Source organism: Labeo rohita, chromosome 5 (assembly GCF_022985175.1).
Source record: "Labeo rohita strain BAU-BD-2019 chromosome 5, IGBB_LRoh.1.0, whole genome shotgun sequence".
Classification (NCBI taxonomy): domain Eukaryota; kingdom Metazoa; phylum Chordata; class Actinopteri; order Cypriniformes; family Cyprinidae; genus Labeo; species Labeo rohita.
In genome coordinates, this window is record NC_066873.1 from 45,952,407 (window position 1) to 45,972,025 (window position 19,619).

At 36.4% G+C, this 19,619-nt stretch overlaps 1 protein-coding gene across 1 annotated transcript in view; it reads right to left on the reverse strand.

The window, feature by feature from the left end:
• LOC127165146 (uncharacterized) overlaps nt 1-14,974 on the reverse strand; it is a 54,405-nt gene extending 39,431 nt beyond the window's left edge. The window contains exons 1-14 of the mRNA XM_051109463.1: nt 14,895-14,974; nt 14,600-14,691; nt 13,834-13,935; nt 13,538-13,624; nt 13,276-13,389; nt 12,975-13,088; nt 12,654-12,767; nt 12,253-12,351; nt 10,253-12,061; nt 8,347-8,520; nt 7,890-8,060; nt 7,076-7,246; nt 5,600-5,773; nt 3,946-4,124 (exon numbers count right to left, since the gene is read on the reverse strand). Of these exons, the coding sequence (XP_050965420.1) occupies nt 3,946-4,124; nt 5,600-5,773; nt 7,076-7,246; nt 7,890-8,060; nt 8,347-8,520; nt 10,253-12,061; nt 12,253-12,351; nt 12,654-12,767; nt 12,975-13,088; nt 13,276-13,389; nt 13,538-13,624; nt 13,834-13,935; nt 14,600-14,649 (3,358 nt within the window). The 5' untranslated portion in view covers nt 14,650-14,691; nt 14,895-14,974. The remainder of the gene's footprint in view (nt 1-3,945; nt 4,125-5,599; nt 5,774-7,075; nt 7,247-7,889; nt 8,061-8,346; nt 8,521-10,252; nt 12,062-12,252; nt 12,352-12,653; nt 12,768-12,974; nt 13,089-13,275; nt 13,390-13,537; nt 13,625-13,833; nt 13,936-14,599; nt 14,692-14,894) is intronic.
• Between the last annotated feature and the right edge of the window lie 4,645 nt (nt 14,975-19,619).

The window sequence follows — 19,619 nt, forward strand, 5'->3', positions numbered from 1 at the left end:
CACCTACAAAATCCCCCCCAAACAACAAAAGACCTCATATCTTTATTGACTCCATTAGAAATGCAGCAGGTGTTTGTCTCTTTCCCCTAATGAGACAGAAGATACTACGGGCGTTACCACTACGTTTACATGCACAATCTTTGGTTCGATTGGACTGAATTCATTCCGATCGATGAATCTGAATGTAGTGTTCACATGAACGCTAAATAAACTGATCAGGTTTATATGGCACAAGCTTCAAATCGGAATAGATTTTTTTTTACACGTACACACTGCACAAATATAGATTTTCTCACTGTTTGAATATAATAACCTCTCTCCTACACCTTTTCTTTATTTGTTTTTAACAGCAGAATTAATATTTATCCATTTATGGGTAAATATTAAACTTTGGGGGCAGTCATGGCCTAATGGTTAGAGAGTCGGGCTTGTAACTCAAAGGTCGCTGGTTTGATTCCCACACCAGCAAGAACTGAAGGTGGGGATTGTGAATAAACTGCTCTTTCCACCTTCAATACCATGACTGAAGTGCCCTTGAGCAAGGCACTAAACCCCCAATTGCTTCACAGTTATGTTTGCCAGTTTTGACATTCACAGACTTTTAGTATATGTTGGTTATTAGTGTCCTGTTTCCCTTGTTTGAATTCCCGGTTCTCGTTTGTATCATTAGTTTCCAGCTGTGTTTGATTTATCATCTCATTTGCGTTGCCTTTATATACCTTTCCCTCACATTCAGTCTAGTCACTGTTATGCTAGGCTGTGTTTGCAAATTCTGTCTGCCTCTTTGGATTGGTCAATAAATGTTGCATGTTGGAATTTATTTTTCTGTCTTCGCCTTCTTGCCTGCAAGCAACCGTGACCGATTTACAGTTCAGATAGTAGTTTCACTAAAACAAAAAGTTTTATAAAATGATAAACTTCACTTTTCAGCCTTTAAACCAAATGGATAAGTCAAAAGTATTCATAATTGTAATTGAACCAATTATTATCAATAAATTATTATATTAATTAAATAACATATTAATACATTTTACTGTTTAGATTTTTATAATGCATTGTCTTCCTAACGATCCACCATTTCACATTTACAGCTCTGTGTGTTCACATTGGTCTGAATGGAAACAAAAGGCTTATTGAAAATTCACATTTATTTTGTGCCAGCAGATGGCACTTTTGGTATGGCAACAACAATAAGAAGACAAATGTAGATGTCATACTTGAAATGAAACAAAATTAGTAAAATAAAACAAACAAACAAAAAAATAAAAATCACACAAAAAAGACAAAAGCACACAGCAAAATTTGTGAAAATTAAACTACAAAATATATATATATATATATAAAATATTCAGATAAATATACAAAAATAAATGTATATAAAATAGCTCATTAAAAACATTAATGTACACTATAATAGTATACAAATCCTACTAAAATAACACTGCTCCTCCTTTGATTCACAGTGCCTTCTTCCAGATGTAATCTACACACTTACACATTTATTGTGGTAAGAAGTCTGCAGAATGTATTTAAATATGACAAAATGCATTAAATAGAGACTACAAAGACGTTGAAGACTATGCTATGTTGGTAGTTATAATATGTAATATTTAATAAATACACAAAGAAGGCTGTGAATATTTTATGAATGATGGGCTATAATATAATGTAATACACACTTTGTAAGAGCACATAATAACTGAAGAGACTAAACTGCTAAATAGTGATGAAACCTTAAAGAAATAATGACTAGCTTTTAAAATATCCACTTTCCCTCATATATTCATGTATTTTAACCCATTTTTACTTTTACATTTATGCATATGGCAGATGCTTTTATCCTAAGTAAGATACATTTAAGGTAAACATCGTATTTTATCAGTTCATGCCTTCAGTAGAAATCGAAACCATGACCTTAGTGTTGCGAGCGCATACTCTACTGTTTCTAATTATAAAATGTGCAGCAGTTTCTGGGCTCTGACCTTCTCTTGATCACTAGAATTATTTGTCACTGCTGTGGAACTATAATTATACAGAATTGTAGAGTTTTGAAAAAATGTAGAGGCAGGATTTTCCAAAGAGCCTGTGTTGGTACTGAAATATTACACGTTTGTTGAATTTTCTTTCTTTTCTTTTTTGTGTGTGTGTGCGGCAAATGTTCACTTTAGCAAAATTGGCAAATTTACTCATTTTATAAATATTGATGACATATTTCCTATGTTATAAAATATATGTGTAAGATTTAAACCTCTCTTATACTTAATATTTTCTTTTGCATATTGCAAATATGAAAGCATGTGTTATGCTGCATGCACGTCTATTTTTATACATTTTCATTCACTCCCAATTTCTTTAAATAATGTTGAATTAAATACAGGGTTTCTTCAGATTTTATGAAATTAAACCAGTGTTGCCAAGTCTGTGGTTTTCCTGTGGAATTGGGCTACTTTAACACTGTTGCCACGGGTTGTTTTGATGTTATCAGGGGAACCCAGACAAAAAAAAAAAATTGTATTTTATTCTCCGGAATGAGGTTGTTAACGGGGACCCCCCTCAAAATGCAATTGGGCTAGTTTTGAGTAGCAATCGGGTGTGTTTTGTTGTGAAAACCTGGCAACCGTGAAGTAAATGTAAACCTTTTTAAGACCAAGTAAAGAAAATCTAAGGAATAAATTGATATTGAAGTCGTATTATGAGAAACTGACCAAAATAAAGAACAAATATGAATGTGGTTGTGAGTTCTGAAAATGTACAGGTATGAGTTTGGTTATAGAATGCGGTTGTTGCTCCTGTAAATAACCGTACTGTATGTGAATGTAACTGTATTAAGGACTCAAATACAGGACTGACAACTGCATTTTGTCACCTTATATTCCTGCAAACAGAAATCACATGACTTTGGCAGTTAAAAACAAATGATTCACAAATGTTCTTCGCAAAGAAGTGCTTCGAAAGAACCCATTACTAATTTGAGTGAATGACTTTGCAAAGTTGATTCAAATCTTCAAAAAGTATTATTTCTTCCATCACTACACACATGAATGTGAAATACTGTATGCATCTATAAGGCCTTCAAAAATCAATCAGTATCACCCCAGCCCAGTATTGTACATTTTTGTAATGCTCTGCTGCACCCCATTACATGTGCCCTGTTTGTTGTTAGGAAGACGAAAGCAATTGAAAGTGACATTTTTTTAGGCTTCTCTGCCTCAAATACATTGTATTACAATGCAAGCATGGTCTATGCAATGCACTTTTTTCAGTTATCTGAAATAACCTCCTTCTGTGAACTGATGTGGCTTATCACAGAATGAGGCAGAAATTATATTATTTTACAGTATTCTATACAGTGATAAAGGCTGTGTCAATTAACATTGCTTTTTAAATATATAATATCCTATTGAAAAATACCTGAGATGTCTTGAAGAACATTGATAAACCATACACTGTTGCAATTGTGAGCTAATTCTCTTCACGTTTCAGTCACTCATTTTCAAGGGCCAGTGTACAAGGAGAAAGTGATGTGATGTCACACACACACACACGAGACAGTGTGATGCTGTGTGTCTCCGTGTCTTCAGTTTCTGTTGATTGTGTGACTGTGACGTCTCTGTAGCGGCTCCTTATTCACCATCAGCCGATCCTGAGGAAACTGGACTGACGTCTCAATACTGATAGTCCTACACTAAAACACACACAGACAGTCACATATGAGTATGAGACAATACTGCTATCACATCTCATCAGCAGATCCATTTCTGAAAATAAACAGCTAGAGGTTTTAGTATATTCATATTACAGCCAGAGATATGAATTAAACACTGTGTAAAGTACACAGACTAAATTGGAGCTGAATTATTGTCTTATATTCTCCAATTACACACACAGGAGGTCCGTTACTGAACTTGGGTCAGTTTAAAAAACTTCAAATAAACTAACACTCACCATAGTAAAAATTCTCCAGTTTATATTGTGTATCGTCTTTCAGATCAGAGAGTAACTTCACATCAGAATCTTGTAGTTCATTCCCAGTTAGTTTCAGTTCTCTCAGGTGTGAGGGGTTTAATCTCAGAGCTGAAGCCAGAGCAGCACAACCTTCTTTTGTTATGCCACAATTATTCAAACTGTAGAGAACAAAGACACAACGTGAATTGTAGTTGAAGTGTGTGTAGTTTGTTATTGACTCTGGTCTCAGAGCAGGAGAGGAGATATAATGACAAGCATTGCCACATACTGCTGCTAATAGAATGAGATTTATGCATGTTGATGCTCAATGGTGCTGTTTGAAACTCATGTGCTTCAGGACTGAACAAACACACAGAGCTGAATGTGAGATAGTGTTTCACAGTGATATAAGGACGGATCTGTCTGGAGAAACAGTCACTCGCACCTTTAATAAACACCTACAGGAGGACTTTTGCTTCACAGGAGCCATGTGTTCCTCATTACATCTCATTTATTAACCCTTGTGATCAAACACATCATTGTGTCATGTTTGATTCCATTTTGAAACGGAATAGAAAGGTATAATACTCAAGATCTTAATGTACAAAGTAAGAACTATTGCATATATTATTATATAGTTTGATCAGGGATTGAGCTAAACTCAGCTGGGCAGTGCCTTTCCAAGACTGGATTTGAGGAACTCTGCCTATGGATTAAAGGAAGGTATAACTGGACATCTTAAGCGACATTAAGTGTCTGGGATTTATTTATATGTTCTGTTTATACCCAGTGTTTGCTATATATTTTGGTTATGGGCCATAACAGTGATAAACAAGTTAGGTCAAATGTAATATAGAAGCAATCCACAAGTAGTCAGAATACATTATCTAATATACAATTCAATAGGTTATGTTATTAACTACAATTTCATCTTGTCATTTCTAATCAGTAGGGGAATAAGTAATAGTTTGTAAGCAATCAGGAAGTTGTAATTTGTAAAGTGTGGCTCATGTGTTACAGCTCAGTCTGTCAGATACAGCACGTGTCAACAACTCAGCAGCAGAAAGAGGCTGAACACTTTATATATGTTACATACTTAAAGGAGAAGTCCACCTCCAGAACAAAAATTTACAGATAATGTACTCACCCCCTTGTCTTTTTTTCTTCAGTCGTAAAGAAATTATGTTTTTATGAGTTAAACATTTATGCATTTTTCTCCATATAATGGACTGATATGGTGCCCTGATTTTGAACTTCCACGATGCAGTTTAAATGCAGCTTCAAATGATCACAAATGTGGTTGTAAAAGATCCCAGCCGAGGAAGAAGGGTCTTATCTAGCGAAACAATTGGTTATTTTAATTTTAAAAAATACAATTTAAATACTTTTTAATAACCGATCACTTCGCTAGATAAGACCCTTCTTTCTCGGCTGGGATCTTTTACAACCGCATTTGGGATCATTTGAAGCCGCATTTAAACTTAAAATGTTTCCCTCAAAAAACTATTTCTTTACGACTGAAGAAAGAAAGATATGAACATTTTGGATGACAAGGAGTGAGTACATTATCTGCCCATTTTTGTTCTGGAAGTGGATTTCTATTTTATTATGCTTTACAATGTGCTTCATGTGTGAGAGTCAAAGATGATCTTACAACAATATCTCCAGTTTACAGTGTAGATCCTCCAGTACAGCACAGAGAAGTGTCACACCAGAATCTCCTAGTTTATTTCCAGTCAGATCCAGTTCTCTCAGGTGTGAGGGGTTTGATCTCAGAGCTGAAGCCAGAGCAGCGCAACCTTCATCTGTGATGCCACAATTACTCAACCTGTAGAGAACAATGACACAAACTTAAAGCATCAAAAATGAACAAGAGGATCTTGCGCCCAGTTCCATTCATATGTAACACGATTTCAAGTTAATAACAGTCCATCAAAGAGCAAAAAACTCATCTTGGTCCAATTTATGTATTCAATTTTAATGTTGTTCTGTAAAATAAAATAAAGTAAGACAAGAAAATAATTCTGATCATAATAATTACAACGGCTCTATTAAATCATTTATTATAACATTCACACATAGCGTTAAAATTGGGATCTTTAATATTTTCTAATGTTTTAAAAAGAAGCCTCTTCTGCAAGAAGATCAGGGCACTTTCTGTAGCCAGAATGAGGTGTCAACACACTTCGTACTATGTATTTTTCTCAAGTGAGGTATGCATCTTATTCCTAGATTCATCTTGGAGATTTCTTGTATTTGATATCTTTGAATTGGCTGTATAATTGCCATTATATATATCTACCTGACTGCTAATAAATTGTTACATTTCATTCTATTCCTATTTACTCTGTAATTATTGACTCTAGTAGATTACGATGTATCCTTGTTACCGCATTTCTTGCAACAGGTTAGTAACGGACTAAAATTAAGTTGAGATGGAGTATAGGGCACATCAACTGTACCTTTAGAGATTCGGCTAACACTTGGTATTAGCTTGGTATTAGTTCAAGTGTACTTAGACTGTAAGGGCTAAAAGGGAATTTCCATTTAAGTAAACCGAAAGTTGTTCGACCAACCTAAATAGGGTGAGCCTAACCTCTGTTTACTGTAATATTACTGTAGCTAAGTGTACATGGGAGACCATGGCATGACCAAACCAAAGCTACTATTGGAGAATTAATGTTGGTCGGCTTATATCTATAATAGTGGTCGTGACCTCTGACTAGAGATAATGTTGCTTTATTCAAGTGTGTACAGATCTATGGGGACTAAATAAAAGTACTTTTAGAATGAGCAAGCATAGGGGCAGCCATCTAAAATATTAGTCAATTACCGTGGTCTAATATCCAAGACTGATGAGAATGTGACCATAAGGTACGCTAACGGCCGAAGCGATATCTTTGAGCGACATGAGCACCCGAATGAATGAGTACAACAATATTAAAGAGTAAATAGAATCATTAGATGTCTAGATAAATTAGAATATTCATTTCAGTGCATCCCTAAGAATTTGTAAAGAGTATCATGTGTTACAGCTCACTCAGTTGAACTGACAGCAGCAGAAGGAGGCTGAACACTTCAGATATACTTTACAATGTGCTTCATGTGTGAGAGTCAAATATGTTCTTACCACAGTTTCTCCACTTTACAGTGAGGATTCTGTAGTACATCAGAAAGCAGCTTCACTGAATCTCCTAGATTATTCCCAGTCAGATCCAGTTCTGTCAGGTGTGAGGGGTTTGATCTCAGAGCTGAAGCCAGAGCAACACAACCTTCATCTTTAACACCACAACCACACAACCTGTAGAGAACAGTGACATTACTATTGAGAGAACTATTACAAGCTCAACAAACAAGTTACACACCAGTCCATCACAGGACTCACAAACATTCACACCTAAGGCAATTTATAGTGTCCAATTCAGCTCTGCTGCATGTCTTTTGATTGTGGGGGAAACTGGAGCACTCAGAGGAAAACCACACAGACACTGGGAGAACATGCAAGAAAGGCCTCCTGGCTCTGGGACTCAGTATGGACCTTTTTGCTATGACACAATAGTTACTCACTGAGCCACACTGCCGCACCATGTAATAACATATTCATTTTGTATGATTATATTATAATTAAAAGTGGATACAGCCTTAATGAGACCCTACTTGTTGCTCTCCCTAAAGCCCACTTCTACACCTACTCCTAACCCTAAACCTAAACATGTTTAACCTGCGAAGCTCCATGAAGTGAACCACAGTTTTGAGAATGGTAAAAATGTGAGCTGTCTGGTCAATTAGAAGGCCTATTAAATAACCATTAGGCACTTTATTCTCACTATTAAATACCTGTCAGACACTTTATTTCCATTTCAGATTTGTAATTTTGTTTTCAAAATCATTTATTTTGCACTTCACATTCAGCATACTTTACAGTGTGTCATATATGAGCTTACCACAGTTTCTCCAGTTTACAGCGAGGATCCTGTAATACATCAGAAAGAAGCTTCACTGAATCTCTTAGTTTATTCCAAGACAGGTTCAGTTCTCTCAGGTGTGAGGGGTTTGATGTCAGAGCTGAAGCCAGAGCAGCACAACCTTCATCTGTGAAGCCACAACCATTCAAACTGTAGAGAACAATGACACACTCTTCACTCTCTCAGATCAGATCAGTTTAGCTGTGAATCCATTATTAAAGATAAAGTACAAACTTAAAGCACAAATCAATATGTTTAATGGATAATTAGACTGAGGTCTAAAGTCGCAGAACACAGGAACAATTCAAACAGGACGAATAATATTTCTCATATACCTTATATCTATATACTATTCAAAATGTCTAAGTAATCAAAATCTGTCTTAATTGATGACACTGTTCACTACATAGCATGCGTGAGTCATATATGATCTTACCACAGTTTCTCCAGTTTACAGTGAGGATCCTTCAGTCCAGCAGAGAGCAGCTTCATACCAGAATCTCCTAGTTCATTTAGAGACAAATCCAGTTTTGTCAGGTGTGAAGGGTTTGATCTCAGAGCTGAAGCCAGAGCAGCACAACCTTCATGTGTGACACCACAATTAATCATACTGTATAGAGACAAAAATCATACAAGTAAAACTATCAAACAGTTATCAAAAAAGCAATTAAATAAATTGTTGGAATGAGAAACAACTTGCATTTCCAATATAAATAAATTCATTCATACCATGAGGGAAAAAAACAAAACATGTATTTCTTAATGTTGAATTTTCCAAGTTTCATAGGCAAATTTACACAAATTAAAAAAAAAATGTTTAAATTGGATAAAATCAGCACATATCTATTAACTGAGGAAATTGTAATTGTAAGTAATTGTATTGTAATTGAGAAAAAATGTAATTACTGTATTAAATAAACCACTTAACTTTTAACTGGTTTAACAAGATTAAAACCAATCCATAGGCTGGACTTTGAATGCCTGAAAAAAATCTTTTACAGTGTCACTATATTGAAAACACATCAAAATGCCTGTAACTAATAAAAGTGAGGGAATAACTTGTGACACGTCAATCATCCTGTAAATTTTATCCACCAAATACTAGACAAACATTGAGGCATTTCTTGAAGGATCAGAAGATTGAAACAAAACAAGACAAAATGCTCTTCTTTCCAGCCAGCCTCTCCCACAACAGGTTTAAAATCTCAAATAATTAAAGAGGTGGTTGATTGTGATTTCAATATCTGCAAAGTTACAAGGCTGAAAGTTCAATGCAAACGGAGATATTGTCCTTGAAATTTATGGCAGTTTAATGCCTACAAAAATGGCTCGTAGGGACTACAACAAGCTACCTCCCGGGTTGGCGACATCACAAACCCAGATATTTACATAAATCCTGCCCCGGGAACATGCAACAAAGAGGGTGAGGCAAGAAGAGTAAGAGTTGTTGCCATGTCGTTACAACTAGGGGTGCACAATAAAATATATTGTCCCTCTCACACACACACCCCAATCGAGCCCTCCTGCCCCTTTGAGTTCCGACTAAACTGCTCTTTCGGTCTGGTCTAGGTGCCCCGGGTTGGCGATTTCTGCCGAGGGGGACCCGTGAATGTGCCCTTGTATTATACACTATGTGTACAGACAGACAGATTTTTTCCACATAATTATGAGAAGCGTTAAACTTGGACGCACAAGCAGTCGCCATGGTAGTGAGCTATACTTGCTGGGAAATACTTCTTACTGTTACAAAATAAACAATTACTTTACAAAACTGCTACAACGCAATCATGTATTCTGCTGTATTAAAGCTAAAACCGTATATTAAAAGCTAACATAAGCAATAGCATTTACAAATCACAGTGCATCTAAAAGTATAAGACAACAACAAAGAAACATACCATTCTGAAACGTCCTGTAATAGTCGTGCTTGCACAGGTTCTGCGCGATCCACTAATATTCTCTGGGTCTCATTCGGGCTCAAATTAAGCAATATTGCCGATGCTATTGTTTACAATAGCAGAGCACATGTGAGGGGCGTGACGTTTCTGAACGCGCACTAGCAGTTTAGAGAATCACAACACACTGGGCTAGCTAACCAGTCTAAACCCATTGCATATTTCCGAGAGAGCAGCTTCACAAAAACAAGAAATCATCAGAGCGTTCATCAGAGAAGGGACAGAGTGGTGTTGAATTAAGGTAAATTATGTGAAAAGTTATGATTATTTTTTAAAAAAACGAAACATTAAAAAGGTAGACTGCACCCCATAAACACAATCATGAGCTTTTAACTCTGATTTTCTTCATGTTTTAACAGTGAAGTGATTGTTCTCATTGATACTTACTGAACTGATCTAGATTCTTTAATCACAGGCAGCAACTTCTTAAGAATTTTCATATTTTCAGGATTATACTTTTGTTTAAGAAATTCATCAAGACGAAACTCTTTCAGTTCCTCTTCTGATGTCAACAACACGAAAACTACAGCTGACCACTGAGATGAAGAGAGATTGGCTTCCCTGAATCCTCCAGATGTCAGATACTGTTGTATTTCCTCCACTAGTGAACGATCACCCAGTTCATTTAGACAGTGGAACAGATTGATGGATTTCTCTGGAGAGTCAGTGGTCCTGATCTTTTTCTTGATGTACTCAACTGTTTCCTCCTTGGTGTCAGGGCTGCTTCTTTTTAGCATCATTATTCGTTGAAGGAGAATCTGATGAGACTCCACTGACAAACCCAGAAGGAACCGCAGGAAAAGATCCAGATGTCCATTTTTACTCTGCAGAGCCTCATCCACAGTTCTCTGATGCAGCTCAGATAATGAAACAAGTTTTGATGAATTGAGTTGAAACCACTCCTTAAATTTAGACCACAAACTCTGTTTGGTGATTTGGTCAATCACATTTGTGTTGTGGTTTGTCCAGGAGAAGTGCACATATAGAGCTGCTAGATGTTCCTGAATGCTCAGATGAACAAAACAGAAGACTTTCCCCTGATACAAGCCAAACTCCTCTCTGAAGATCTGAGTGCACAATCCTGAGTACACTGATGCTTCCGTCACATCAATGCCACACTCTCTCAGATCTTCCTCATAGAAGATCAGGTTGCCTTTCACAAGCTGCTGAAATGCCAGATTCCCCAGTCTGAGGATCATGTCTTCGTCTGTCACCTTCTTCTCATAGTCCTTCTCACGTTTTATGTTGGTCTGAAGGATCAGGAAGTGTGTGTACATTTGAGTGAGAGTCTTGGGAATCTCTCCACTCCCTGCTTGACTCAACATCTTCTCTAGAACAGTGGCTGAGATCCAGCAGAACACTGGGATGTGGCACATGATGTAGAGGCTCCTTGATGACTTCAGATGTGAGATGACTGTATTGGCCAGGCTCTGATCACTGATTCTCTTCCTGAAGTATTCCTCCTTCTGTGGCTCATTAAAGCCTCGTACCTCTGTCACTCGATGGACACACTCAGAGGGGACGAGATCAGCTGCTGCTGGTCTGGAGGTGATCCAGATGAGAGCAGAGGGAAGCAGATTCCCCACAATGAGGTTCATCAGCAGCACGTCCACTGAGGCTGATTCACTTACATCACACAACCTCACATAGCTCTGAAAATCTAGAGACAGACGACACTCATCCAGACCATCAAAGATGTACAACACTTTATATTCATCACTGGATATTTCCATTTCTTTAGTTTCAGGGAAAAAGACATGAAGAAGATCTAAAAGACTGAGAGTTTTGTCCTTCATCAAGTTGATTTCTCTGAAAGGAAGTGGAAATATGAGCTGGACGTCCTGATTTTCTTTCCCTTCAGTCCAGTCCAGGATGAACTTCTGCACAGAGACTGTTTTTCCAATGCCAGCGACTCCCTTTGTCAGCACAGTTCTGATGGCTTTGTCTTGTTCAGGTAAAGGTCTAAAGATGTCATTGCATTTGATGGCTGTGTCCTCTGTTGCTGCTCTCCTGGATTGTGTCTCAATCTGTCTCACCTCATGCTCATTACTGATCTCTCCACTCTCACTCTCTGTGATGTAGAGCTCTGTGTAGATCTCATTCAGGAGTGTTGGGTTTCCCTGCACTGCTGTTCCCTCATACAGACGCTCAAACTTCTTCATCAGATTTGATCTAAACATGTTGAGGTCTTCATGTCTGGAAAATTAAGACACCGCATTATTACATGAGTTACAGAGGTAAATGTACAGATCTTTTTATTGTTTGTTAATTTTCTGTGTTATGAGACACCAAACACATCATAGCGTTTATGAAATGTGTCGGATATTAATGATGTATTTGAGTGATGTGTAAAGATGGACTGCATTTAAAAAATCCCCCCAGTTTACCTTATACCAGAATACGTGCTGTCTTGTGGTTGATTCATAGACTGGTCATATTTCTTACAGACGGGTTTAGTTACAACTGATCTGGATGGCAGGACTGACCTTGAATCAAGAATCAAACACATTTTACTCATTACTTTAGTAATAAGTTGTGACTTTATTAAAAATGCACTAGGTCAAGGTCAAAAATGCAAAAAAAAAAAAAAAAAAAAAAAACATTTAAATAAATGTAAATAAATAAATAATTATACTCTGCTCTATATCTGCTCGTTATCATTAGACTTACTGCATTTCCTAGCCAGACTTCTACTCATATTTTTTCATTATAGTGCTGTAGAGAGTTTAATTTACAATGTCTTACAATAATCATATCCTTTAAAAAAAAAAAAAAAAAAAGGTATTACTTGAGGTTAAACCTTGTGTCACCACTCTTAAAATTAAATGGAAGATCCATAGAATCATCACTCCTCATAGACACACAGCTGGGCTCTGGTTCTGATCTCTTCTGGTCAACTGACCTGTAACAAGGATTCCTTTGAATTACTGTATTAATATTAACTTTAAAAAAAAACCAAACATTTTTATGTTGATACAGAAACCATAAACTAAAGTTCTTTCATAGACTATCTGCCATATAATTATAAGAGTTTAATTTAAATATCTTACAATAATCATATCCTTTACAAAAAAAAAGAAAAAAAAAAAGAGAGAGAGAAGGGTATTACTTGAGGTTAAACCTTGTGTTACCACTCTTAAAATTAAATGGAAGATCCATAGAATCATCACTCCTCATAGACACACAGCTGGGCTCTGCTTCTGATTTCTTCTGGTCAACTGACCTGTAACAAGGATTCCTTAGAATTACTGTATTAATATTAACTTTAAAAAAAAAAACATTTTTATGTTGATACAGAAACCATAAACTAAAGTTCTTTCATAGACTATCTGCCATATAATAAGAGTCTAATTTAAAATGTCTTACAATAATCATATCCTTTACAAAAAAAAAAAAAAAAAAGGTATTACTTGAGGTTAAACCTTGTGTCACCACTCTTAAAATTAAATGGAAGATCCATAGAATCATCACTCCTCATAGACACACAGCTGGGCTCTGCTCCTGATTTCTTCTGGTGAACTGAACTATAACAGAGAGAGATTAAAGGTACACCAAGTACTTTTATAGACGTGTCTCTCTGTGTGAGCAAATGTTAAAATATCAGATGAAATAATGAAATCATAAAACACCATAACAAAAATTTTAATTACGTCTGTTAATGAAATATTGTACCTTAAATGTTGTGGATGACCTATGGACTCGTCACTCCTCATAGACACACAGCTGGGCTCTGGTTCTGATTTCTTCTGGTCAACTGACCTGTAACAAGGATTCCTTTGAATTACTGTATTAATATTAACTTTTTTTTTTTTTTTTTTTTTAAACATTTTTATGTTGATACAGAAACCATAAACCAAAGTGCTATCATAGACTATCTGCCATATAATTATAAGAGTTTAATTAAAATGTCTTACAATAATCATATCCTTTACAAAAAAAAAAAAAAAAGGTATTACTTGAGGTTAAACCTTGTGTCACCACTCTTAAAATTAAATGGAAGATCCATAGAATCATCACTCCTCATAGACACACAGCTGGGCTCTGGTTCTGGTTTCTTCTGATCAACTGACCTGTAACAAGGATTCCTTTGAATTACTGTATTAATATTAACTTTAAAAAAAAACAAAAAAAAAAAACAACATTTTTATGTTGATACAGAAACCATAAAGTTCTTTCATAGACTATCTGCCATAATAACTAATATGAATACCATTATAACATTAATACCTAATATAAAACAAAAACACAATATAAATATGACACACAGCTCTGGCTCTGATTTTCTCTGAAAAAAAAAAAAAAAAAAACTATCAGTCAGAAAGCATAAAGTAGATTGTATACAACAGGTTTATCAGCAAAGTTCTGATCAAGTCAATAATTTATAGGAGCGAGATCTTTTCATATCAAATATGATACAGCTAATATATTCACAAATAGACCCAAATAAAGGGCAGTCGTGGTCGTGACCTAATGGTTAAAAAAAAAGAAAGAAAGACTGCTCAATGTGCACTTGGATAAATGTAGAGCACAAATTATAGGACTTGGCCACAAGTCACTTCCACTTTTACATAATAAATATTGTCTAACACAATATTAAAACAAATGTTTACTGTAACTTATGAGAGAATAAAATGTTTTAAAAATGTAGCTAAATGTAACAACACGCACTGCCAAACAAGCAAGTTTCAATCAGTTTATACCCGCAAAGCGTAATTTAGTATGCATTCAAAGTACCTGCATCCTGGAGAAAAATCTTCATGTCGGTGTGTTTGTGTGTCATCCATGATGAAGGTGAACAGACAGAAGAGTGAGATCTCCAACACTTACTATGGGTGGAAATAAACAAATCATTCAGTCTATCCGAGAGTCGGAGAAACAGGAGAACGACGGTGGCGTTCACCCAAATACACAATGTTAGTCTTATGTTAACACAAACGCTAAAATGAACCACAAACAACACGAAACGGCAACGAAACCATTTAATTTGCTTAAATATAATGGTATCAAACGCATATCAAAGAACACGTACTTAAGGAGAAATATGCAAGCATAGGTTTCTTCAGGAAAGTAACGGGAATTATTCTTCTTCTAGAGTTTAATGGCGGTTGGCAGACCGACTGAAAAGAGGCACCTACTGGAAAGGAGTATGAAGCGTATAATAGTAGGGAAGCCTGAAACAAGAACCACACGACTGTTCTACAGGTGCTGGTCATATAATTAGAATATCTTCAAAAAGTTGATTTCACTAATTCCATTCAAGAAGTGAAACTTGTATAATGTATACATTCATTCCACACAGACTGATAGATTTCAAGTGTTTATTTCTTTTAATTATGATGATTATAACAGACAACTAATGAAAACCCCAAATTCATATCTCAGAAAATTAGAATATTACTTAAGACCAATACAAAGAAAGGATTTTTAGAAATCTTGGCCAACTGAAAAGTATGAACATGTACAGCACTCAATACTTAGTTGGGGCTCCTTTTGCCTGAATTACTGCAGCAATGCCGCATGGGATGGAGTCGATCAGTCTGTGGCACTGCTCAGGTGTTATGAGAGCCCAGGTTGCTCTGATAGTGGCCTTCAGCTCTTCTGCATTGTTGGGTCTGGCATATCGCATCTTCCTCTTCACAATACCCCATAGATTTTCTATGGGGTTAAGGTCAGGCGAGTTTGCTGGCCAATTAAGAACAGGGATACCATGGTCCTTAAACCAGGTACTGGTAGCTTTGGCACTGTGTGCAGGTGCCAAGTCCTGTTGGAAAATGAAATCTGCATCTCCATAAAGTTGGTCAGCAGCAGGAAGCATGAAGTGCTCTAAAACATCCTGGTATACAGCTGCGTTGACCTTGGACCTCAGAAAACACAGTGGACCAACACCAGCAGATGATATGGCACCCCAAACCATCACTGACTGTGGAAACTTTACACTGGACCTCAAGCAACGTGGATTCTGTGCATCTCCTCTCTTCCTCCAGACTCTGGGACCCTGATTTCCAAAGGAAATGCAAAATTTCCTTTCATCAGAGAACATAACTTTGGACCACTCAGCAGCAGTCCAGTCCTTTTTGTCTTTAGCCCAGGCGAGACGCTTCTGACGCCGTCTGTTGTTCAAGAGCGGCTTGACACAAGGAATGCGACAGCTGAAACCCATGTCTTGCAGACGTCTGTGTGTAGTGGTTCTTGAAGCACTGACTCCAGCTGCAGTCCACTCTTTGTGAATCTCCCCCACATTTTTGTTTCACAACTCTCTCCAGGGTGTGGTTATACCTATTGCTTGTACACTTTTTTCTACCACATCTTTTCCTTCCCTTCACCTCTCTATTAATGTGCTTGGACACAGAGCTCCGTGAACAGCAGCCTCTTTTGCAATGACCTTTTGTGTCTTGCCCTCCTTGTGCAAGGTGTCAATGGTCGTCTTTTGGACAAGTGTCAAATCAGCAGTCTTCCCCACAATTGTGTAGCCTACAGAACTAGACTGAGAGACCATTTAAAGGCCTTTGCAGGTGTTTTGAGTTAATTAGCTGATTAGAGTGTGGCACCAGGTGTCTTCAATACTGAACCTTTTCACAACATTCTAATTTTCTGAGATACTGAATTTGGGTTTTTCATTAGTTGTCAGTTATAATCATCAAAACTAAAAGAAATAAACACTTGAAATATATCAGTCTGTGTGGAATGAATGTATACATTATACAAGTTTAACTTCTTGAATGGAATTAGTGAAATAAATCAACTTTTTGAAGATATTCTAATTATATGACCAGCACCTGTATATCTGAACCTTGGAACATATATTACTGTTCAGAAAAAAAAAAATTACCTGAGCCGCCCACCATTAACCAGTAGACTGTAAAACTAAAGATACACAGATCACGATTTGATGGCAGATTTTTTTTTTTTACAAGCAAATGGACAGATTCTGATATCAATTGCTGATTATTTTTTTCTTTAAGCAAGATATAAGAAATTGTGAAAGAGTAGATGAACAAGATGTTTATTAGCCACTGCATTTTAATTACAATCCAAACAAGGATGTTTTATACATGTAGCAGTTATATTTTATTTCAGTTAGATTGTATGATTGGGTACGAGGTACAGGTTCCAGTCAAGGCTTCTTTTGTGTCTTTATTTTAATTTCTGGATGATTAGTCTGAGATTTCAGATTCTCTTGTATCTGGCTTGCTCCAAACACTGATGTCTCACCGAGATGTTCTCTTTCCTCAAGTCTGCTATTTCCTTTTTCAGTTCACCAATGTCTTCTTTGTTCTCTTTAACTGTGTGTGAATTTGCCTATATTTTCCTTTCAATAACCATCAGTCGTCAATCTTGCTCATCAAATCCATTAAATAGAGTTTGCGTTGCATCAAAAAATCACTTTTGTTATTTCATCTGTTTGTTTAATTTTGTCTCTTGCTTTTGTTCTTATTTTCTTGGAATTCGGGCTGGGCAATGGTGTATGTTCGCATGTTGTTTTTACAGTTTCTACCATCAGAGCTTCAATTTCTTCATCATCACATGCCTCTGTGAGAGCATGTATTCTGTATATGGTCATAAAGCCTGGTAGATTTATGTGGAAACAGGACTATTACAATGAGGTTTTCCATTGCACGGTTATTGTGCCCAAAATGATTCACAACAATGATATATAGTAATAATTATAGAAATCTTGAGTGATAGCATTATTTGTTTCTATACCAAGTAGTATATTTGTATCACTACTGTACTTAATACAGCAAGTACAACAATATATGAGACTGACGACGTTTATACTTCAAACTTGCTATAGCATCGAGTTTGAAATAACCTCCTTCTGTGAATGTAGCTTTTTATCACAGAATGAGGCAGAAATTATATTATTTAACAGTATTCTATACAGTGACAAATGTTATGTTAATTAGCACTACATTTCGAATATACATTATCCTTATGAGAAATACATGATATGACTTGAAGAACATCATTGGACAGTTTAAATGGAGTAAATGATGTGATGTCACACACACACACGAGACAGTGTGATGCTGTGTGTCTCTGTTGATTGTGTGACTGTGATGTCTCTGTAGCGACTCCTTATTCACCATCAGCTGATCCTGAGGAAACTGGACTGACGTCCTACAATAAACCCCACAGACAGTTACATACGAGTATGAGACATTACTGCTGTCACATCACATCAGCAGATCCATTTCAGAAAATCTACAATATATTCATGTTACTGCCAGAGATATGAACTGGCTGATCATAGATTAATAACAGTAAATGATCAACAAATACTATCACTTACAGACAGTGTAAGAGATAAAATATTAATATATTCATAAATCAGTCATATTTTGAATTCTGAATTAAAAGTTTAAAGTACAGAGACTAAAGTGGAGCTGAATTATGATCTTATATTCTCCAATCACACTCACACAGGAAGTCTGTTACTGAACTTGGATCATTTTAAAAACTTTAAATAAACACTCACAATAGTATATTCTCTCCAGTTTATAATGTGGATGATCCTGCATTTTGAGGAATACTGAATTAGTTTTTTTGTGAGTGGGATGAATTAATGCATGTTCACATTTATTCTAGAACTAACCTATTACTCCTGATTTCTCTCAACATGGGGACAGGAGAGCTTTTAATCAATAAATGGGGGGAAAAATAACTGGTGTTACTTATTTGAAAAAAGTAACTAAAATATTTTTTGTCAATTAAAAAGTAATGTGTTACTTTACTAGTTACTTGAAAAAAGTAATAATGAGTGTTGGGTTCGAGTCCACCTAAGTCGAGTCAGACTCAAGTCCGAGTCCCAAAGGGCCGAGTCCGAGTCGAGTCCGAGTCCAAGGAAACACTACTGTTTGTCAGTATCTTAACATTGTTTTAACATTGTGCCCAAACTCGTTCCTGGAGGGCCGGTGTACTACAGAGTTTAGCTCCAGTCCCAGTTAGACACACCTGAACCAGCTAATCAAGCTCTTACTAGGCATACTAGAAACCCCCTGGCAGGTGTGTTGAGGCAATCTGGAGCTAAACCAAGGATCAGGAACGAGTTCGGGCACCCCTGTTTTTAACCTTTACAACTAATAAAACACAATGTCAATTGAAATGTAAGAAATGCAAATCTCTATTGGATCTTGCCATTTTGATTTTGATTTCACACCATCTCATAATTGGTGTCCTGCTCTGGTTAGCAAACTTAGTGTCATATAACACAAGTTATGGCTGACTTATGTCTTGTGACATATTTCAGAATGAAACATGTTTTAGAATGTGAAAAATTATAGGGCGGACTTGACTTTATGCATCTTTATGGTAAATGTATAAATTCAAGGGTGGTGGTAAAGGAGTAGGTATCTTGGTGAATGAGACCAAGTCCAAGAAAAATAGGCTCATTTTCCAACTCCCCCTAAAGTTAAACAGTTGAGTTTTACCCTTTTTTTTATCCATTCAGCCAATCTCTGGGTCTGGCGGTAGCACTTTTAGCATAGCTTAGCATAGTTCATTGAATCCAATTAGACCATTAGCATCTCGCTCAAAAAATGACCAAAGAGTTTAGATACTTTTGCTATTTATAACACGGTCGGCGATTGCAGATTTATGCTGCTGTCACTTTAAGATCTGACGCACAGATCAAATATTTTGATGCATCAGTATTTCTCACAACTGTTCAGGTTTACTAAAGACAATTACCAATTGCATTGACATGAATAGTCTCCAAGACGAGCATGTGTATGCTTTAATAGAACTTAAGCGA